General features: G+C 36.9%; 1 protein-coding gene across 4 annotated transcripts in view; it reads right to left on the reverse strand.

Annotated features, from left to right (window-relative positions):
- Nucleotides 1-17,692, reverse strand: part of ETV1 (ETS variant transcription factor 1) — an 88,273-nt gene that overhangs the window by 15,638 nt on the left and 54,943 nt on the right. For all 4 annotated transcript variants that reach the window (XM_016218855.2, XM_016218852.2, XM_016218856.2 and 1 more), the window contains exons 9-10: nucleotides 2,055-2,123; nucleotides 445-513 (exon numbers count right to left, since the gene is read on the reverse strand). In XM_016218855.2, the coding sequence (XP_016074341.2) occupies nucleotides 445-513; nucleotides 2,055-2,123 (138 nt within the window). The remainder of the gene's footprint in view (nucleotides 1-444; nucleotides 514-2,054; nucleotides 2,124-17,692) is intronic.

A 17,692-nucleotide genomic window follows, 5' to 3' on the forward strand; every position in this document is an offset into this window, starting at 1 on the left:
TGTCGGTCCTGTGCTCCATAGTGCATCTTTGCATGAACAATGAAAGGAAAGAGGCCGCATGCATCATCTGTGCATCCACAGTAGCATGCTTTCTGCTCTGCTTTGTTAATTATGGAATCAGCTTTCAATAAATCTCAAACAACAGGCTGCATGTGCTCAGCAGGGCAATGGAAAGACCCCTCTTCCTCTACACAGAGCTCAGCAAGAAAGGCACTCTGGTTATATCTTTAAAATGTGATCTCTTATGGGACAAAAGAAAAAAGCTTCTAAATGGAGGCAGGAAAGAGAATTTTTAAAAGGTAAATTTAGCAAGCGTTGAGTGCCTCATAAATGAAGTGCATAGAAATCTTTACGTAGGCATGTTGACTGTTGGCAAAAGAGGAGAGAGTGATCTCTCCGCTCCCACTACAAAAAGCGAAACTGGAAGCACAATGGAAAACCTACCATCGAATTTCTCTGGGACAACACAGGTGTCATCATAAAACTGCCTGGGGCCCTTTTCAAACATACAGCCTGTGGGAGAAAATGAGATCATTTAATCATGATAGAAATGAAGCTCACAAACAATTTAAAATAGAACCATGAACGCAAAAATTGAGGTAGAAAATAACTGCTGTTTTTCAGCTGTGACCTTGGGCATAGTATTTAACTTCTGTGCCTCAGTTTCCTCATCTATAAAATGGGACTAATACTAAATCATCTACTTTATAGGTATGTCATGAGGACCAAATAATTTAATATATACAAGTTTAGAATAGCGCCTAACACACAGTGATATATGAGACTTAGCTATTGGTGTTATTACTAACACAAGCATAGAGCTCACATAAACGCTGGAAAACCTAGGAATTATAACATATCATCTCCTTTCCCAATTTCTTCCAAGTTTTGTTAATGAGACAAGAGGGAAAGCAAATGGAATTACTGATAACTGCCTTGTATTACTGCCCTGGTTTAACTCCTTACTTTCTTGGAGAAATATCTAGGCCAGCCTTCTCAAGTTTTCACCTTCAACAGGCAAGGTAGTTAAAAAAATTTTATTTAAGTTTCCTTTTTTGCTGTAAGTCCACAGGAAAAAAAGTGCAAAATAAATCGACAGCTTTTCAGAATCATTTTCTCCTCGAAATATCCTTGACTGTGGACCTTTATATAATTGTTATCTTTAATGACTAGGAAGAAATTTCATACACTCACGGTTTTATTTCTCAAATATGTTGGTCTCTACTGTGGAGACACAATATTAACAATAGTAACAATAATTGCACTGCATTTGTGCAGACTTTTGGTCTCAAGTATTTTGGATTTACCAGCTCATTATACTATCTTTTAAACACAGGGATTTACTTCTATTAATGTCATTTATACAAAACAACCAGTATTGGACCAAACCTAGAAGGATGGAGCTATGTCATTTCACTGAAAATAAATACACAGTTTACATCAAGAACCATGCACTTATTTCCAGAAATACTTTAATGTGGATGATATCCAGATAAAATCATTTTTATTCTTTCCTTTGCCGATATCAAAGCCCATTAGATCAAAGCTTTCCCACCATGGTTACCATAAACATATCCACAATAAAAACTCCCTCTTTAAGTCCTCTCATGTGAATTTCAACTCTTAATATCTTGTCCAAAAATGTAAAATCATGGATATTTAAAAGCAAATATATTTAAATCTACTGTACTGTATTTTTAAAACATTGACTTGGAACTGTCAAGCAAAACTGAAAATTCCTCGAAGATACATTTCAGTAGAGAGCAGTAAGGTAGGGTAATCTATAAAGCACATGTTCTTTTTTAAAAGGATGTGGTTATTGGCAAAAAAGAACACAGAAATCCACGTTTCAGCTGTTTATATGCACATGACTCACTTTAACAACCAAACGCATGATATCATGACCTGAAAAATCTCCCTTTTCCTTTAAAAAGTTAAACTTTAAAAATAATGGGTTAGGAAACATAAGTAATTTTTCCCATAAGACATAATGATTAATTAAGTGACCGCATCCTTGGGATGTCTGCTGATTTTGACAATAATGGAAAACTTAACTTCTGTTCTGCTGGGATGAGCCAGGAAGCCTTCTTGCCTCATGTAGATGGAGTGGCAGCTAGGCACTTCTGCAGGAGGAAACAACACTGGTCAAGAGAAGTCAGGAGCTGGGAAACGGTGCTATCGATGAGCACAGGGCACATAAGAAAGTAACAGAAATGGACACCCGTCTCCAAGAGGGGACCTTGTCAGCACGTGTACATTTTAGGCAGGGCCACACAAGAAATGAAAGAAAGATGGTGAACCGATTCTCCTGAGCCCACATGGGAATTCAGAGTTTTATCCACATTAATCTTGCTAAAGGCTGGCTCGACCTGCAATTCCCCACACCAATGCGGTGGTGTCCTTGAAACAGTGTCATGAGTTAAAAATATGTTTCAGGACATTTATGGAATACATGTTTATATCCCACGGCACTCAAAGCAAAACTCAACAAAAACTAATTCATAGCTTATTTCATGAACACTTGGATAGAGATTACTATGGAAAGACGAAATTGCTAAACCTCTTAACATTACTCCAGCCCTTTAAGGTGATTACTTAGTTTTTTCTCCCCGGATAAAAGCATGACTGGCTTGTCATTTTCTGAAGCACGCAGATCATATTCAAAACCAATGAGGCTATAAAACTGAAATCCAAAATTTCATAGCAAACACCATTATTACCCAAAGAGTGAGGCCTTCCTTATGTGATCATGTTAACTCATCGCTGAGAAAATAAACTTGGTTAATGGTTAAACTTGAGTCATACTGATAGTTATGCATTTAATATGTTTAGTAGCTGAGACATGGAGAAAAGGAAAGGAATATGAATTATGAGACAGATTAAAATTCAAGTCCTTCATTTACTACTAATTAAGCTACGTACTTTAGGCACACCATTTGTGCTTATATTTCCATAAAATAAAGGGTTGGGTCAGGTATTATCTAAATTCTGTCCCCAGTTCTTTGATTCTGAATATGGAAGTTCACTTAAATAATCACAGGGGGTTCTGGTGAAACCGAAGAAGTTTAAACTTCAGGACCCTGTACTTTCCAGGGTCTCTTCTAAGCCTGAACCTAACGTTTTATAAGCAGTTTCCTTCTCTTTTACTTTAAGAAAATTCCCCAAATTCTGTAAGTTTTGGTTTCCACAAACCTGGCCCAAAACTGCATATAACATACATAGTTTTAATAGGCAGGTATCAATACATGGGATCAAGTTAATTCTATCTTCTGTAGGCAATACTAATGTTTGTTAAAACAACATATACAAAAATAAATCGAGAAAATCTACAAAAGTGTGCGACTTAATATAAGAATATGTCCTCTTTTCTACCACCTGTAGTAAGCAAACAACCTAACAAGTAATAAAGAACATTTAAATGGATTGGAATCTAAAGACTCTTATCTCCTTTTAACTATCCATCTGTACACTTTCAAGTTGTAGATAATTAGCACTACTTGGCCCAAATGTGATCTTTCATCGGTCTTGAATGTTCCATTTTTAAAGTCTATCTGATTTATTTTTAAATTTGTGCGGTGATGAACGTCAACCAAAACACGAGGGGTTTGTGTGTTTTTTCCACAGAAAAAAGTTTGTTGCATGTGGTTTTAATCAAAAATGTTTTAACGACAACCCATAATAGCAATAACATTTAAAAGTACGTGGGAATCAAGAACCTACAAGTTGAAGAGTGTAAAAAACTCCTTATCAAACACTTTGTTACCCCACGCCTTCTTTATATAAAGTATTAGGCGGCACGCAATCCTGACCCCTACCAAAGGCAGTCACCTGGTTTCCTATTATCAGATTTATAACAGGTGGCAGTGTAGTTCATCTTTTGGGTTACCAAATAGCAATGCATTTTATCCCGACTTTTTAACCAATGGTACCTCAATGTAATTTTTAATGTTATTTTGATTTATTGCAGGCATAAAGTCCCTCCAAGCAGCTGGACCTGGAGGGGACAGTGTTAGAGACTCTGCCATCAGCTCAGCAGATGCTCGGAGGCAAGCATTTTGTTGTACCAATGTTGACACCCTGCCACAAAATACTTTTACTGACGCTGCCCAGCTGGAGTGTGGCTGCAAAAACAGCTGGCTGGCTCTGGAGGCAGCCAGAGGAAAACATATAGGCTAAACTCTATTACATATAAGCCTGTGACTAAATGCGGTCTTTCCTCCCCAGGGGGGAGGAGGAAAGAGAGAGAGAAAAAAAATGCAGGCATTTCTAAGAAAACCACTACTCAGAGTTGAAAGAATATCTTATAAAAGTGCTCTAAAATAATATAAAATAAGCATAATCCTGGAAAACTAGACATTTAACATCAGAGATAAGATTTGATGGGTAATTTTACTAACACTCATGTGTGTATTGAACTGGCTGCTTTCTTGATTCTGGTGTACTTACTCTGTAATAGTTATTAGTCTATGATGTTTAAAGTATACTGATTTTAAATATAAATTAATGACTTATGATATGCCTAAAGCCAGGCCCTCCATTACATTTCTGAAGGCCCAATTTGTGTTCTAATTTATAAAAAACAAAAAGCACTGTGTGGCAATTTAGAAAAAAATTCACAAGAGAATATAACTGTGTTTTTGCCAGTTCTTCATACTACTTATTATACCCTAGAGTGAATAAAATTAACATCCTGCTCTTAAAATCAAGACGCTCGGCTACCATTGTTTAAATCCAGTCTATCTTTAAAATCGGTGTCTTTTATATGGTCCAGGGAAGCCTGAAAAAATATGGTTAAGAGGAGTTTTTCCCCCCTAAAGTAACTAAAGTCATGTTATCCTAAAGTGATATCAGTTAATTTATGACTGTCAGAGTAGGTCAGACTCTAATCAAATTGTAGAAACATTTCCAAAGTGATTATTCAATCAAATGACTAACATGGTTAATTAGGAGCCATAAACATTGCTCTGAAGTTCATCAAAGTAATGACTTGCCCAGAAAAATTACTGCTAATTAAATTGCCTGCTGCTTTCATTTCTACCTTATCTAATAAAAAATCCAGCCAATGAAGTTTGGCATTACATTTTAACTTCTGCTAAATGCTCATCTAAGATCCCAACTAGCTCAGCGGCGACTTCAAAGGCAACTGTCTCGTGGCAGGGAGGGGAGGCATTGCACATGCATTCGCTTGTATTTTTCTATGGAATGAAACTCCCGAAATTCAACAACAACGAGCTGTAGTTTAACCTGTGCACAACTGTTAAGATGACAGCATTTTTACATTGTTCTTGTCCATAGATTATACGCTTAGGATCATTATTACAGCCCAGTGACTCCAGACGTGTATCTTGCCATCTAAGACATGGTTTTCAATCTCGGCTCTGACATTTCAGGGTAGTATGACATTTGGTTAGTTATTTAGCATCTCTAACTCTTAACCTCCACATCTATAAAATGGGGATAATTGTGGTATCTTTCAAAGGGTTGTTGGGAGGATCATATGGCATAATTTTGGGCAACATTTCATTCAGTATCTGCAAACAGTGAGGATTCAACATATGGTACTTATTACTAATAAAAGAATCTATTTTTAAGTGAACCTCACAGGGGTTTGAACTGAATGAACCACAGTACTTGAAACTAGAAATCATTATGTATCAAAATTATTTTTATATCTTGATTTGCTGTGCTAAAATTAAATCACCTATCTATTGAGATAGTTGATTTATTGCTTATTAGGGTACTTATTCTGTAATATTCTTCACAAATCTAGTAACCAATGATATTTAAAATATATTTATTTTAAATTCATTATAACTTTATTATTTATAAGATTTAGATGAGAATCTCCATTACATCTAAAAAATTTGGAGACACCTCTTTTTTTAAGTTTATTTTTATTGTTGAAAGTATTACAGATGTCCCCTTTTCCCCCCCACTGATGCCCTCCACCTGGCACCCACCTCTGCCCTCTCAGGACTTCTCCACATTGTTGTCTGTGTCCATAGGTCAAGCATATATACATATTAGTTTTTCGCTTCCCCCTCCCACTCCTCACCCCCACCCTTCCTCTGATGGCGGTACCTCTTTTAAGCTTCTTTTTACAGTAATACTTCTTGATATTGGTACTAAATAACTCTGGTTTAAAAGTTTTCAATTCAATCTGTAAATTGAATTATGCAAATTTAATTTAAGACAAAGGATTTTTTATTATTTTGAAACTTATGGGTCAAATTGCTCTACAACATGACATTAGCACTGGGCCAAATCAGCTTGCAGAAACTAACTGCCTGTAATTTGTCACAGATGAGTTCCTGGTGATGAAAGCTGATCTAATATGCTGCAAAAATTTAAAGCAGAAAAACTGTAGTCACTTGAATACACTAGTCAGTGTAGAGGAAGTTAAGAAGAAAAGCAAACTAACACTCCCAACGACCCGATTTGACTAGTCCTCATCTGTAGTAACACTGTTAAAATTCTCTTTAAATTAAGATATGCAGGTCTGAAACGAAGCTGGTTTCTCTGCCTCTTGACTTGCATTGTAAAGCTGAACTGGGAAACATAATACTGATTTGGGAAGCTGTCCCAAGCGTTTGACCACAAAGTGTAGCTTTGAATTTGCACATGTAATACTGTTAGGCAGTGCTCTCATATGCTAACTTGCTGTCCAGTAATACAGAATGAAGGTTTCCTCTCAGGGCATGGCTTGCCTAAAGTTTCTAGGAGCAAATCAGGCCAGATTAGAGAGAAAATATTTGTCACAACCATCTGTTGAAATTGCTTGTTATCAAAAAGTACACCAATCTGGCTATATTTCAGATTGTAAACTCTGAACAAGGGGGGAAAACACCTCCATTTCATTTGATGCTTCTGTTTACATTCCTGTAGCAATAACCAGTGTGATAACTTAAGCGTAGCAAGTCTATAAGAGTAAATGAGAAATTCCAGCACAACAGGAGTAAGTGTAATGTAGTTTAACGAGATTTTGCTTTCATGTGTGTATGCAAAGCAAAGATAGATGGAGTATACACTTAACTCACTGAGGAGGTGACAAAATCAGGACCTAAACTTGTGTCTTGTACATTGATGGTGGAGGAAAATTTCGTGCATTGAATGCCCAGAGCCAAAATGTGTGTGTTGAAACATATCTCAAATTATCAGGTACTTGGTGAAAAATAAATGTATGTGCAATTGTGCATATGTGTGTGTATTTTGATGTATATATTGGAGCTTTAACAAGTTTTTCAAAAGCACGCATTTATTATCTAAAGAAATATTGAGTTGTATTGAGAACTAATTAATGACACCAATCTCATTCAAGATGAGCACTATGGCATACTGTGCCAAAATTTTATTTGTTAAACTTTATACTTTACAGTTTTGTTTTTCTCGTTTCCCTGCAATCTGACTGACAGTTTAATGTTTAAAATCCAAAGGTTTTCTAGAGTACATAAATAATATGAGCTTTATGAAGATATGTTTCAATGCAAATGCATTCACAGACATCCTGGTATAGCATCCTTTACTCCGCATTTCCACCTGCCACATGAATAGACTTCATGTAGCTCATCGAGAAGACTTTATTTTATAATGTTTCCTGAAAAGATGCTAAAGGGGGATAATTTTTTATACCATATAATCCCTCTATAATATATCAAACCTAAAAATAAGTAACTCTAAAAATAAGGCCCAGTATTAGTATGTCTGGATTTACCTGAAAATAAAGCAAGTGTGACACCAAAATAGTCACATTTTATGAGGCCTATGTGTTGTCAGTCACAAAAGCATTATGTGAATATAATATCTCATGGGCAGAAGTCAGAAAGTTAGAGGTGGCTGAACTCTCAAGAGGGTGATGAATTTAGTATGACTTCATTCACACTGAGATGGGATCTTTCTCATTAGGATTGTAGTAAACTGTGAATACATAAAATCCACAGAGAAATCGCTTCCACCACAGCTCAGAGGTACTGACTCCACTGCTGACAGATTGGAGGAAGAAAGAACCACAGTAGTCTTTATATTCCTACATAGCATTTGCAAAATCTTAAAAAAGAAAAAAAAAAAAAAGGAATGCTGTTATCTGTATTCAGATGCTTTGAAAACTTAAAGACTATATCACTTGAAATAACAGTGTAGAAATTTACTTCTAAAACCCCAAACTTCTTGTAAGCATCTGGGGGTTTTTTTTGGAGGGGCAGGGAACAGTATCCTGTACAGATAATGACCAGATTTAAAAAGCTTAGTTTATGTGACCTAATAGGCTCACAATTTTACAAGTTTGACAAGGTTTTATTAAGTTCAGGTTTTATTAAGTTCAAGTTTAAAATAAAGTTGAAGTGATAGGAAACATACGCACAACTGTAACTGACTATTTGTTAGATATTGGTGTACTCTGAGAATGAACAGACGTTTTAAAGAAAATATGAGAAAACATGCCATCAGCTGCCAAAATGGGCCACGAAAGATTTCTAAACTGGATGAAGTTTTAATGTTGAGCTTTAATATGGAATCTTTCACCTTCTAGAATCTACATGATTTGAAACAAATACATAATGGATTGTTCTGTCTTCTCAGTTTCATCTCTCCTAAGATCACCACACTATTCGGACGATTTATTCCACTGGCTTCGTACATGAATAATACTAGTAAGAAGCTCAGCATGACTGGTTCATTATCAGAAACACCATACTAGAACATATCCTGTTTGCCTTGCACAGTGATTGTTTTAACATTAAGAACATGGCTCTTATTTTCTCTTAAGTCTTTTAGCCCCCCCTCTCCCCCCCGGGGTATGTATTTATAAATATTAGACATAATGGCATCTTATTTAAGGACTAGCAGTCTTTGAGGGTATCTCTAGAAGTCAAGATAAAATCATAAAGACAGAATCCTTTATTATTGTCACTTTCTCTAATACTATATTAGTACCTTTACAAATATCATCATATTTCATCCTTACAAAAACAGAAAAGTATGAGAATTATTGGGTTCTTTTCATAAATAAGGAAACTGACAATAAAAGAAGTAACAAAGCGTGTTCAAGATGACACAGGAAACAGACGTCAGGCCCAGGATTCAGTGTAATATTGCCGGTGTCATTCAGAGTGGGTGGTTTTATTTTTTAATGCTAACAATAACAAAACATGTGGATGAGGCAGTGAACGGTGCCAGCCCGATGAATGGAGCATTCACAGACACTTCTCTACACTTAAGAGAAAAGTAAATAAATCACAATAACACATGCTTGTGTCTTTCCGTTTTGTTTTGTTTGTCTTTCACGTGTATCTTCCAATATCTATCCTTGTCAAATTTCCCAGAATTAGGAACAATCAGCTCGAAAATTCACACACACGCCAACAACATGTGATAAAAGTAATAATGATCTATTTACTCTGACAAAAATCCCTTGGAAAAGGTTTCAATTAGGTTTTTCATACGTAAGGTTAAAGTAGTTATTAAAGAAAAAATCTCCCTTTTTCTCTAAACTATTAAGTAGTTGACTCACTTAAGTAGAGAAATCGTTCGAGTGTAAAAAATTCTACAATAATTTTCTAAATCTAAAATACAGCCTTTTAAGAAATAATATTTATCTCTGTACTCCTGTTCATATTCATGAAACACACACACACACACACACACACACACACACACACAGAGGAAGAGATCCAAATAAGCACCCTTGAACTTTTATTTCATTTCAAATCTCACTTGCACGTATAAAAACAACTGTCTGTTCATTTCATCCACGCGCAGTAAACAGTTCTGGGCCTAAGCATCCCGACTGCTTTCTTTAAAAAGAAACTAAAATTCTCACACTATGAAAGGACACTCCCTTCCCCCTTCTAATTCCCCCTTTTTCAAGCCAGTACAACTCCAAGCAGATTAGCCCTCCCTTCCCCCTTTCCTGCCTGTAAAATCCAAGTTAGACAAACACTGTGCGGCTGAAATGACATATTTGAATGGAATTCAGACCCACCAGTTCCTGTTTATGTTTCTGATTTGCGAGTGTTGTCTTCGCATTCACTATACATTAGAAACCCTGCAGGGCCATAAACAGCGTTGGGTTACACGCAGGCAGGACCAATGAGCATTAATCATTCCTTCCAGTCCACTGGCAAAAGCAGCAGCTGATGGAACACTACGCCCTTCAGCTCGGCATAAATGAACATTCCAGAGAAAGAGAGTGAGTGCCTGTGTGTGTTTCCTTTCAGTCTCCATTTTATGAATGAAACTCCAGGCTCTATAGAGTCCATTCATGGAGGAGAAATGCTTACAGGGTTCTGCCCCTAGGGATCAATCCGTCATGGGCAAAACTGATGTGATTGGTTTAAGACAGCCCTCAGCCTTCCATTACTGACTTAAATGCAGTCCCTGTCCATTTGACCTGTGTTAATGCATAAAGAGTAAATCCAGACCGTAGTCTCAATTCTCAAATCAAATCACTAGCCAATGCCACTTACTGTAACTGTAGATTTAGAGCATATTGAAGTATTTCTTAGAAAAACTGATATAGTAGACCCCAGGACTGTTTTGGGAGATTTGCTACTTTAACTCAGAAACGAATGAAGAAAAACCATACTGGATAGGCTAAGCAATAAAATTTTAAAAAAGTTAAATTGCAAAGCCAATCCATGGCCTCTATTATCGTAACAAAATCAATTAGGAAGACATCACTGTCACTTTTGACAACTGAAGCACCTCAGAATCAGAGATTAAGTGATCTCCTAGTCCACAAATCACTGGCCTAGTAAAAGAAAATTCTCTTTAGATGTTAGAGAAACAGATGAGATGTTAACATTTTCTGTAGGATCAACAGCTCATTCCTTAAATTCCCAAAAGATCCTCCCTCCACTTGGCTTTCTTGAAGCATTAGTTTTAAAGTTAGGAGAAGGGAAAAAAGAGCTGCCATGTTTCAGGACGAAATATGGCCATAAGCAAATGACGCTTAGTAATTAACGGGACAGGGCCGAGGCTCAGCATTCGGGAGTGTCACATACCAGGTACAAAAAGCCACAGTTCACAGAAACATAACCGTCACTGTTCTAGAAATTACTATACATGGTCAGTCATACTTCAAAATATCTTCAGTTTTAAGGAGGAAAAAAAGCTATTTCTGAGCAATTACAGGAATGATTTGTGAAGAGTCAGCTCTGTACTAAATACTGTTAAACATGTAGGAAGTTTTATTAGCCATCTGTAACTTGATCCTTGACTACAGAGGAGAGAAAACACTTCTCTTCCAGTGACCTGCAGCCATATGGGAAAACAGTTGCAGTCAACAATCCCATTTATATATCTCCACACTCTCTTTCATGGGATCTTTACCATGCCCACAGCAAAAGGAATGAAAAGAAACATGAAAGACGTCTGTTCTTTGGTTTTAAACCTGTGAAGGATTGTCTACAATGACGTTATGACAATGTAATATTTATCTTCCAGTTTCTAGTATCTGGTAAATAAAATGGCAGAGAATAAAGTCACCACCATATTTTGCTTTGTTCAAAGTTAAAATGCTTGATTCAGCCAGGTGGGGAGATGATAGGGCGTCCTGCAATCTAGCACCCTGAAAAGATACGGAACAGGGCAAGGCCAATGGAGAGCGAGCATGCACTGAATTACTAATTCCTAAACAATATTCTTTTAGAAAAACTCCAGTATTCGTTTAAGGATTGCTTCTTGAGGTGGTTCAATGATACGTAAATAAAAACTGCTAAAATAAAGCATAATGTTTTCAAATGTAGTATTTCCTATTTTTAAAAACTAAGTGATAATTATCGGTCATGGGGCCTTCCATTCTGAAAAGGAGAAGCTGTTAGTTGATGGCAGGCCTGGAGGTTCAAAATAAATATCAGTAGACTTCTCTTCCCTTTTTTCCATCTGCTTTAATTAGCATTTTTCAAAAATTTCCTTTGGTAATCACTGCATTCCTTGTGTTTTTTGAACAATATTTCTGGCTGATTATACATGTGTAATGCAATTGTACTAGAAAATATGCACGAGTTCAATTCCCCTACAATATATCTCCTCTTATAAGTAAATAAGAAATTATTTTTAAACATTATATACCCTGATGACAGGATTTCTGAGAGATTACTATAGCAACAGTAGTAACAATCATAATGATAACAGTTTAGAGATTAACTACTGGGTGATTTCAGCCTTCTGAATTGTGTTGTTTGTTTTAGTTTTGTGCATGTTGAGTCAGCTGATTGAGGCCCTCGCAAGGCCTCCCCAAACACATAAAGCACTACTTATTCATGTCTGTGTGGCTGCAGAAGAACAATCAAGTTCTTCTCGCTCTGTTATCCACTGATCGCATCCTAAAACTATCACTTTAAAACCATTTACGAACCCTATACAATGGGAATCCCAGGCAATGCTGGCTAGAAGCAATGCTGAACCAATTACTTCCCCACTTTCCCTGCTACTCCATGCCTACAGTGAGTACCCACCAACACAGCACAACACAGAATCGCATTTACAACATAAAACGTCTCACTGGCCACTGCAGAAAGCCGTGGCTATTTAACTCTCTTGACTAAGATGCCAGCTTGGGACTATGTGAGTACCAAAGATACTGGTCAGCTCTTACAGATGAAAAATGAAAAATATTCTTCGTTTTAACATATTTCACATGAGTGTTTATTTCATCATTTCTCTGCCTATATATTATTTTTTTGGACACTCTAAGGACAGAAAATCAGTCTCTAAATTTAAAGCTTTTTGTCTACTGGCCTTTATCAAAGTCCCAAGCGATACAGAAGTATGCGGGGAACGTGGGCGGGTGTGCTTGGGTGAAGAATAAATGAATTTAAAAATGGATGCTAGAAAAGTCCCATTTTATTCTGCTGAATGTAAGCTTTCCTCACTTCTGGTTTGTATATCGCAGTCCCTCTTAAGGTTTCTGGTGAAAAATGGATTTGCTGACAAAAGTTTGAAAATGACTGCTCCCGTTAAATTTTAAGCTGTCGAGCTTAAAGAGTGAAGTCCAATAAGAAGGTTCAGACAAACTCAAAGTTCATTGAATCACAGAATTTTAGATCTGGGTGGACCATTAATTTGCCACTTTTCCTTGTAATTATTAATTCAGCCTTTTCCAGAAGAACTCTTAGAAAAAGCCACTTCTTTGACAATCTCAACTCTTGTGTGTGGCCTATTTTTAAAAAAGAAACAGAATGTATTCTAAGTCTTAATATCATCTGAGGTCCTATATTTTTCCTATCTTACATCAGTGAACACCTAACAGAATACATTTGAGGGCCATCTAATGTGAAACATACACCTCCAGATTAGGAAATGCATACCGTTGGTCCTCATACAGATACTTTTATTCCCCTTGATAATGTAGAGCTTTTAAAAACCATAGAAAAATATTTAGTCCAAAAATTAGAGAAAAGAATTAATAATATATGTGACTAATTATGGATTAAAGTACTCTATTTCGGGCAATTATATAGAAAGACAGACTGTGAACTGTGCACTATACTGAGAGTAAGAAAACCTTACCTTCAACAATGAAGATAAATTTAAAAATAAATAAGTAAATGTTAACACTTCATACAATTAAAGGATAAGAAAACCTTGTTTTTAGTTTTGACTGTTTCACAAATCATCTGTGTAACTGATGATGGTGAACTTGGACGTATTATCTGTTCAACTAGGACCTAGAGATGGAATACAATCTAGGTGACCTCCAAGAGCTCCTGAGTTTAAAGATTTACAACTCTATGAAACAACTATGGTGTCGATTTCCCAGTTTAAAATAGTGCTAACAACACTGCCACCACATAAATGTTACATGCCTCCAAACTGAAGGAACACCCCACCAGCACCAGCAGGAATGGCCCAAAAACCACACCAAAAATACAAAAACATTTTCTTTTGGAAACATATATCAACTTCCTCCCACACCCTCTGCTTTCTCCTCCTGCCCCCGAAGCTCAAGCTATGCACGTCCTCCCATTTTCTCATTTCAGCAACCTTCTTCATGTCCCTGAAAGTCCTCCTTCCCAGTCTTCACCCCAGCTCTTAGGTTATTATTCCAATTAGTTTAAAAGATGCTTCCAAGGCCCTTTTACAATACTACCCTAAGCGAACAAAAGAAAAAAAAATTAACTAAACAAAAAAACAACCAATCAACTAGCACAACTCTAAGAAAACACTGTGATGAATATATAAAATATCTGCCTCACTGGGCACTGTGAACCTGCGAAATATCCTAGGCAAGCATGAAAATGGAAGAATTACCATGATGCTATGAAAATGGGCACTGCATAAGGCACTCCAAATGAAGCACTCAACGTGTGTTCAACCCTTTTCATGTGGTCAGTTGGCCACTGGGGAAGAAAGCAATTCAGGAAAAACCAACCAACCAACCAACCAACCATAAACCTGTATATTGCTTTATGCAGCACCGTTAGGCTAGAGATTAAGAGAAGGAAAACAATAATAGCTGTAACCAGACTATTTAGAATTTAATATAATATAATCATGATCACATTGTGTTGACTCACCAAATTGTCCCTAAAACAAACCAATTTCTTATCTCCTCACTGTCTTCTAAGTTGTTTTTTCTCTTCTCATGAATAAAAAATTTTACTCTAGTAATATTTTGCATTTTTTAGTTTAAATACTCTGCAGTTGAAATCGCATTCCTGTAATTATAATTATAACTAATAGACCTTCCATTTCCCATGTCATAATTAATGTCAGGCTTTATTAGAAGTATAATCACGCAGCCTTTTCGCTTGTAAAGCTTCTTTTATTTTCACAACATTTACTTTGTATGGAATTAAGCAATAAAGAGTTCTAGAGGCCTTCTGAAAAGATACCCTTAGTCACGGATGCTGAGTAAACTGCCTATGAAACATTTCTTACATTGTTTTTAAATCACCTAAAAGATTTTCTAACATATGATTTGTTCAACATCAATAAGGGAACCCAGAAATCAATGATTCAGTGATAAACAGGTTAGATTTCTGATAAAGGACATTTAATGTGATCTCAGCAAGGATGAAAGAACTAATGACAACAAAAATATCTGGAGATCATACTTATTGACTATAATGTATGACATATACAGATGTGTTAACTTAGTAGCAGCAATTTAGTGGCCAGTAAAATAAATACATTGATATCCAGGGATTAATTTTTCATAGACCTTGGTTACACTGTTGCTACGGTTCTTTTAGACCACATCTAGAAGTTATAACTTTACTAGTCAACTCTTCAAGCAAAGCAGAACTATCCTATTGGCGAAACTGAAATTAGAATTCAAAGGTGTTGTACAACTTCAGCAATTTGAAATGTAATTTAGAGGGAAGAATGTAATGTAAACTAACTGCTTCTCTAATATTAAACAAATATTTTATATGTAATTTACAAGGTATATGGTACACTTGCAAGAGATACCCTAGATATCTTTAAAACAGGATAGTGGACTGTCATAGACGGAATGATTGTGTCTTCCAAAAACCCACTGTTTAAGCCGTATTGCCCAGCAGATGGTATTTTGAGGTGTGGCCTTTGAAGGGTAATTAGGATTAGCTCATGAGGGTGGGGCACCCATGGTAGGATTAGTGACCTTACAAGAAGAGGAAGAGAGGCCAGAGCTCACTCCCTCTCTCTCTTCACCAGGTGAGGACACAGTGAGAAGGGGGCCCTCTGCAAGCCAGGAAGAGGGCCCTCACTAAGAACCGAATCTGCTGGCACCTTGACCTTGGACTTCTCGGCCTGCAGAACTGTGAGGAATGGGTGTCTGTTGTTTAAGCTTCCCAGTCGAAGGTATTTTAGTACAACAGCCTGAGCTAAGACATGAACTATACTTTTTAGGTTATAAGTGACTGACTCTGAAGTTCCTATTATGTACGGCCCATAAATAACGCAATTAAATCTTAAGAGCACCAGCTCCTATTGTTGCCCTCACTGGATTATTTAAATTGCTTCCTTGGTTGGTTCACATCTTCTCAAGAAAAGCTGCACATCCTCAACAATATGTTACATGTAATTTTATATGCAATATAAGTAAGGAGCTGTTATATATAATCTCCACAAAATCAAGAAATGGTTTCAGTGTTAATCTTCCTGGGATTATACGTATAAACACATTTCTACAATACACAAACTTTTTCAATGCTATGCTCTACAAATGCTTTTGAACTAATTGCTTGAGCTATTTTATATGATTCCCATGGAACGTTTCTCAAAATTATGGTGAATTCAAAAACTATGCAGCAAATTAAAATGTCACTTGGAGAATGAGGATCACATCAGTTAACAGGATTTGAAATGTAGAGAAAAATGGATCTTATCTGTAATAAAGTCCATTGTGTTGCAGGGCTCTTAATTATGGGTGGAAGTCATGGACAAATATAAACGTGGGTTCTAAACTGAACCCACTACGGTGCATTTCAGGATAGTCCCCAAATTACAGGGCCGGGGGCAGGAATTCAAATAAAAGCCCTCACACCATGTTTAATTTTTAAAATTATAAAGAAACAAAATGATAAATAAATGTTGATTTATTTATCTCCTCTCATTCCTTGAAAATATATCCCCATTACAACCTGGAACTTGGGGAAATTTCCAAGATTAGCCCTGAAATAGGACGGTGTGGAGCCAGCTTCCAGTCTTAGACCCCAACTCACCCCACTTCTTGCGCACATTTCTCAACGAACACCATGGAGCCTCACACGGAAGCTTATGGGCTAACCCAAACTCCACCCTCATCCTCCTACAGACAGCTGCCCTCTGGCCACCTCCTTAGACTTAGGGGTTCACACAGGAGCCGTGTGCTCTGCCTTCAGAAAACTGGGTGGGCAGAGAATTCACGGGCGTTGGGTAGCTGGTGCACTATCTGGGAGCGGAGGCACCGCCTCGGAGTGGGCAGTTCCTCTTTTTGAATTTCTTCTGAATTTCTTGCCCAATGAGGAAGGGTGGCCAGAGGCCAGAGGGGGACTCTCAGTTACAGGGCTCCCTCTTGCCAAGCTTTGAGGGCAGTTTATAACAAAGCAAGTCATTTTATGAAAGTTGGAAACTCAAGACCCAGGGACAATTTTCTTTCCTCAAGTAGAACTGATAGAAAAACTCAGCAGTTATTCCTAGAGAAGCAACAGTTCCTTCATTAAAGAACATCCAAAACTTTGCATCCAAACAAAAGGAAATTACACTGTTTCCAAACATTTCCAATTGCACAACCATCGATGGAGCACAGTTTCGATGTTAATAATATTTTGCAAATACACAGTGCCCTCCTTATAAGCATTAGCTTTTATTTCATACTTTTTGTAAAAAGTCCCTGAGATGTCTGAAAAGCAGATGTCCTGATTTTGAGATGGTAACAGGAGAAACTACGCACAAATGAGTTAAGTAATTCTTCTGAGGTCTCAAGGTCAAGTTTGGTGGTAACATCTGCAATAGATTTAAAAGTTCCTTACTTTTAGGAAAAATCCCCTTTCTTCATCTTGATATGCTACTTTGTGGGGTCTTTCTGCTTCATTGAGACTAAAGCTAAGCTCTAATGAATAAACCATAAATCTGTGTTTTTGTCTTCCTCTCCTCGTGTGTAAGAATCTTTAATTCTGGACCCTTGGAATCTTGCCACCAATGAAGGAAAAAACAAACGGCTATAAGCAATAAGCGACCCAGTGCAGAAGTACATTACTTTCTGTAAACACTGTTATTAAACAGTGCT

The sequence above is a fragment of the Miniopterus natalensis genome, chromosome 10 (genome assembly GCF_054644295.1).
Source record: "Miniopterus natalensis isolate mMinNat1 chromosome 10, mMinNat1.hap1, whole genome shotgun sequence".
NCBI classification, from domain to species: Eukaryota; Metazoa; Chordata; class Mammalia; order Chiroptera; family Miniopteridae; genus Miniopterus; species Miniopterus natalensis.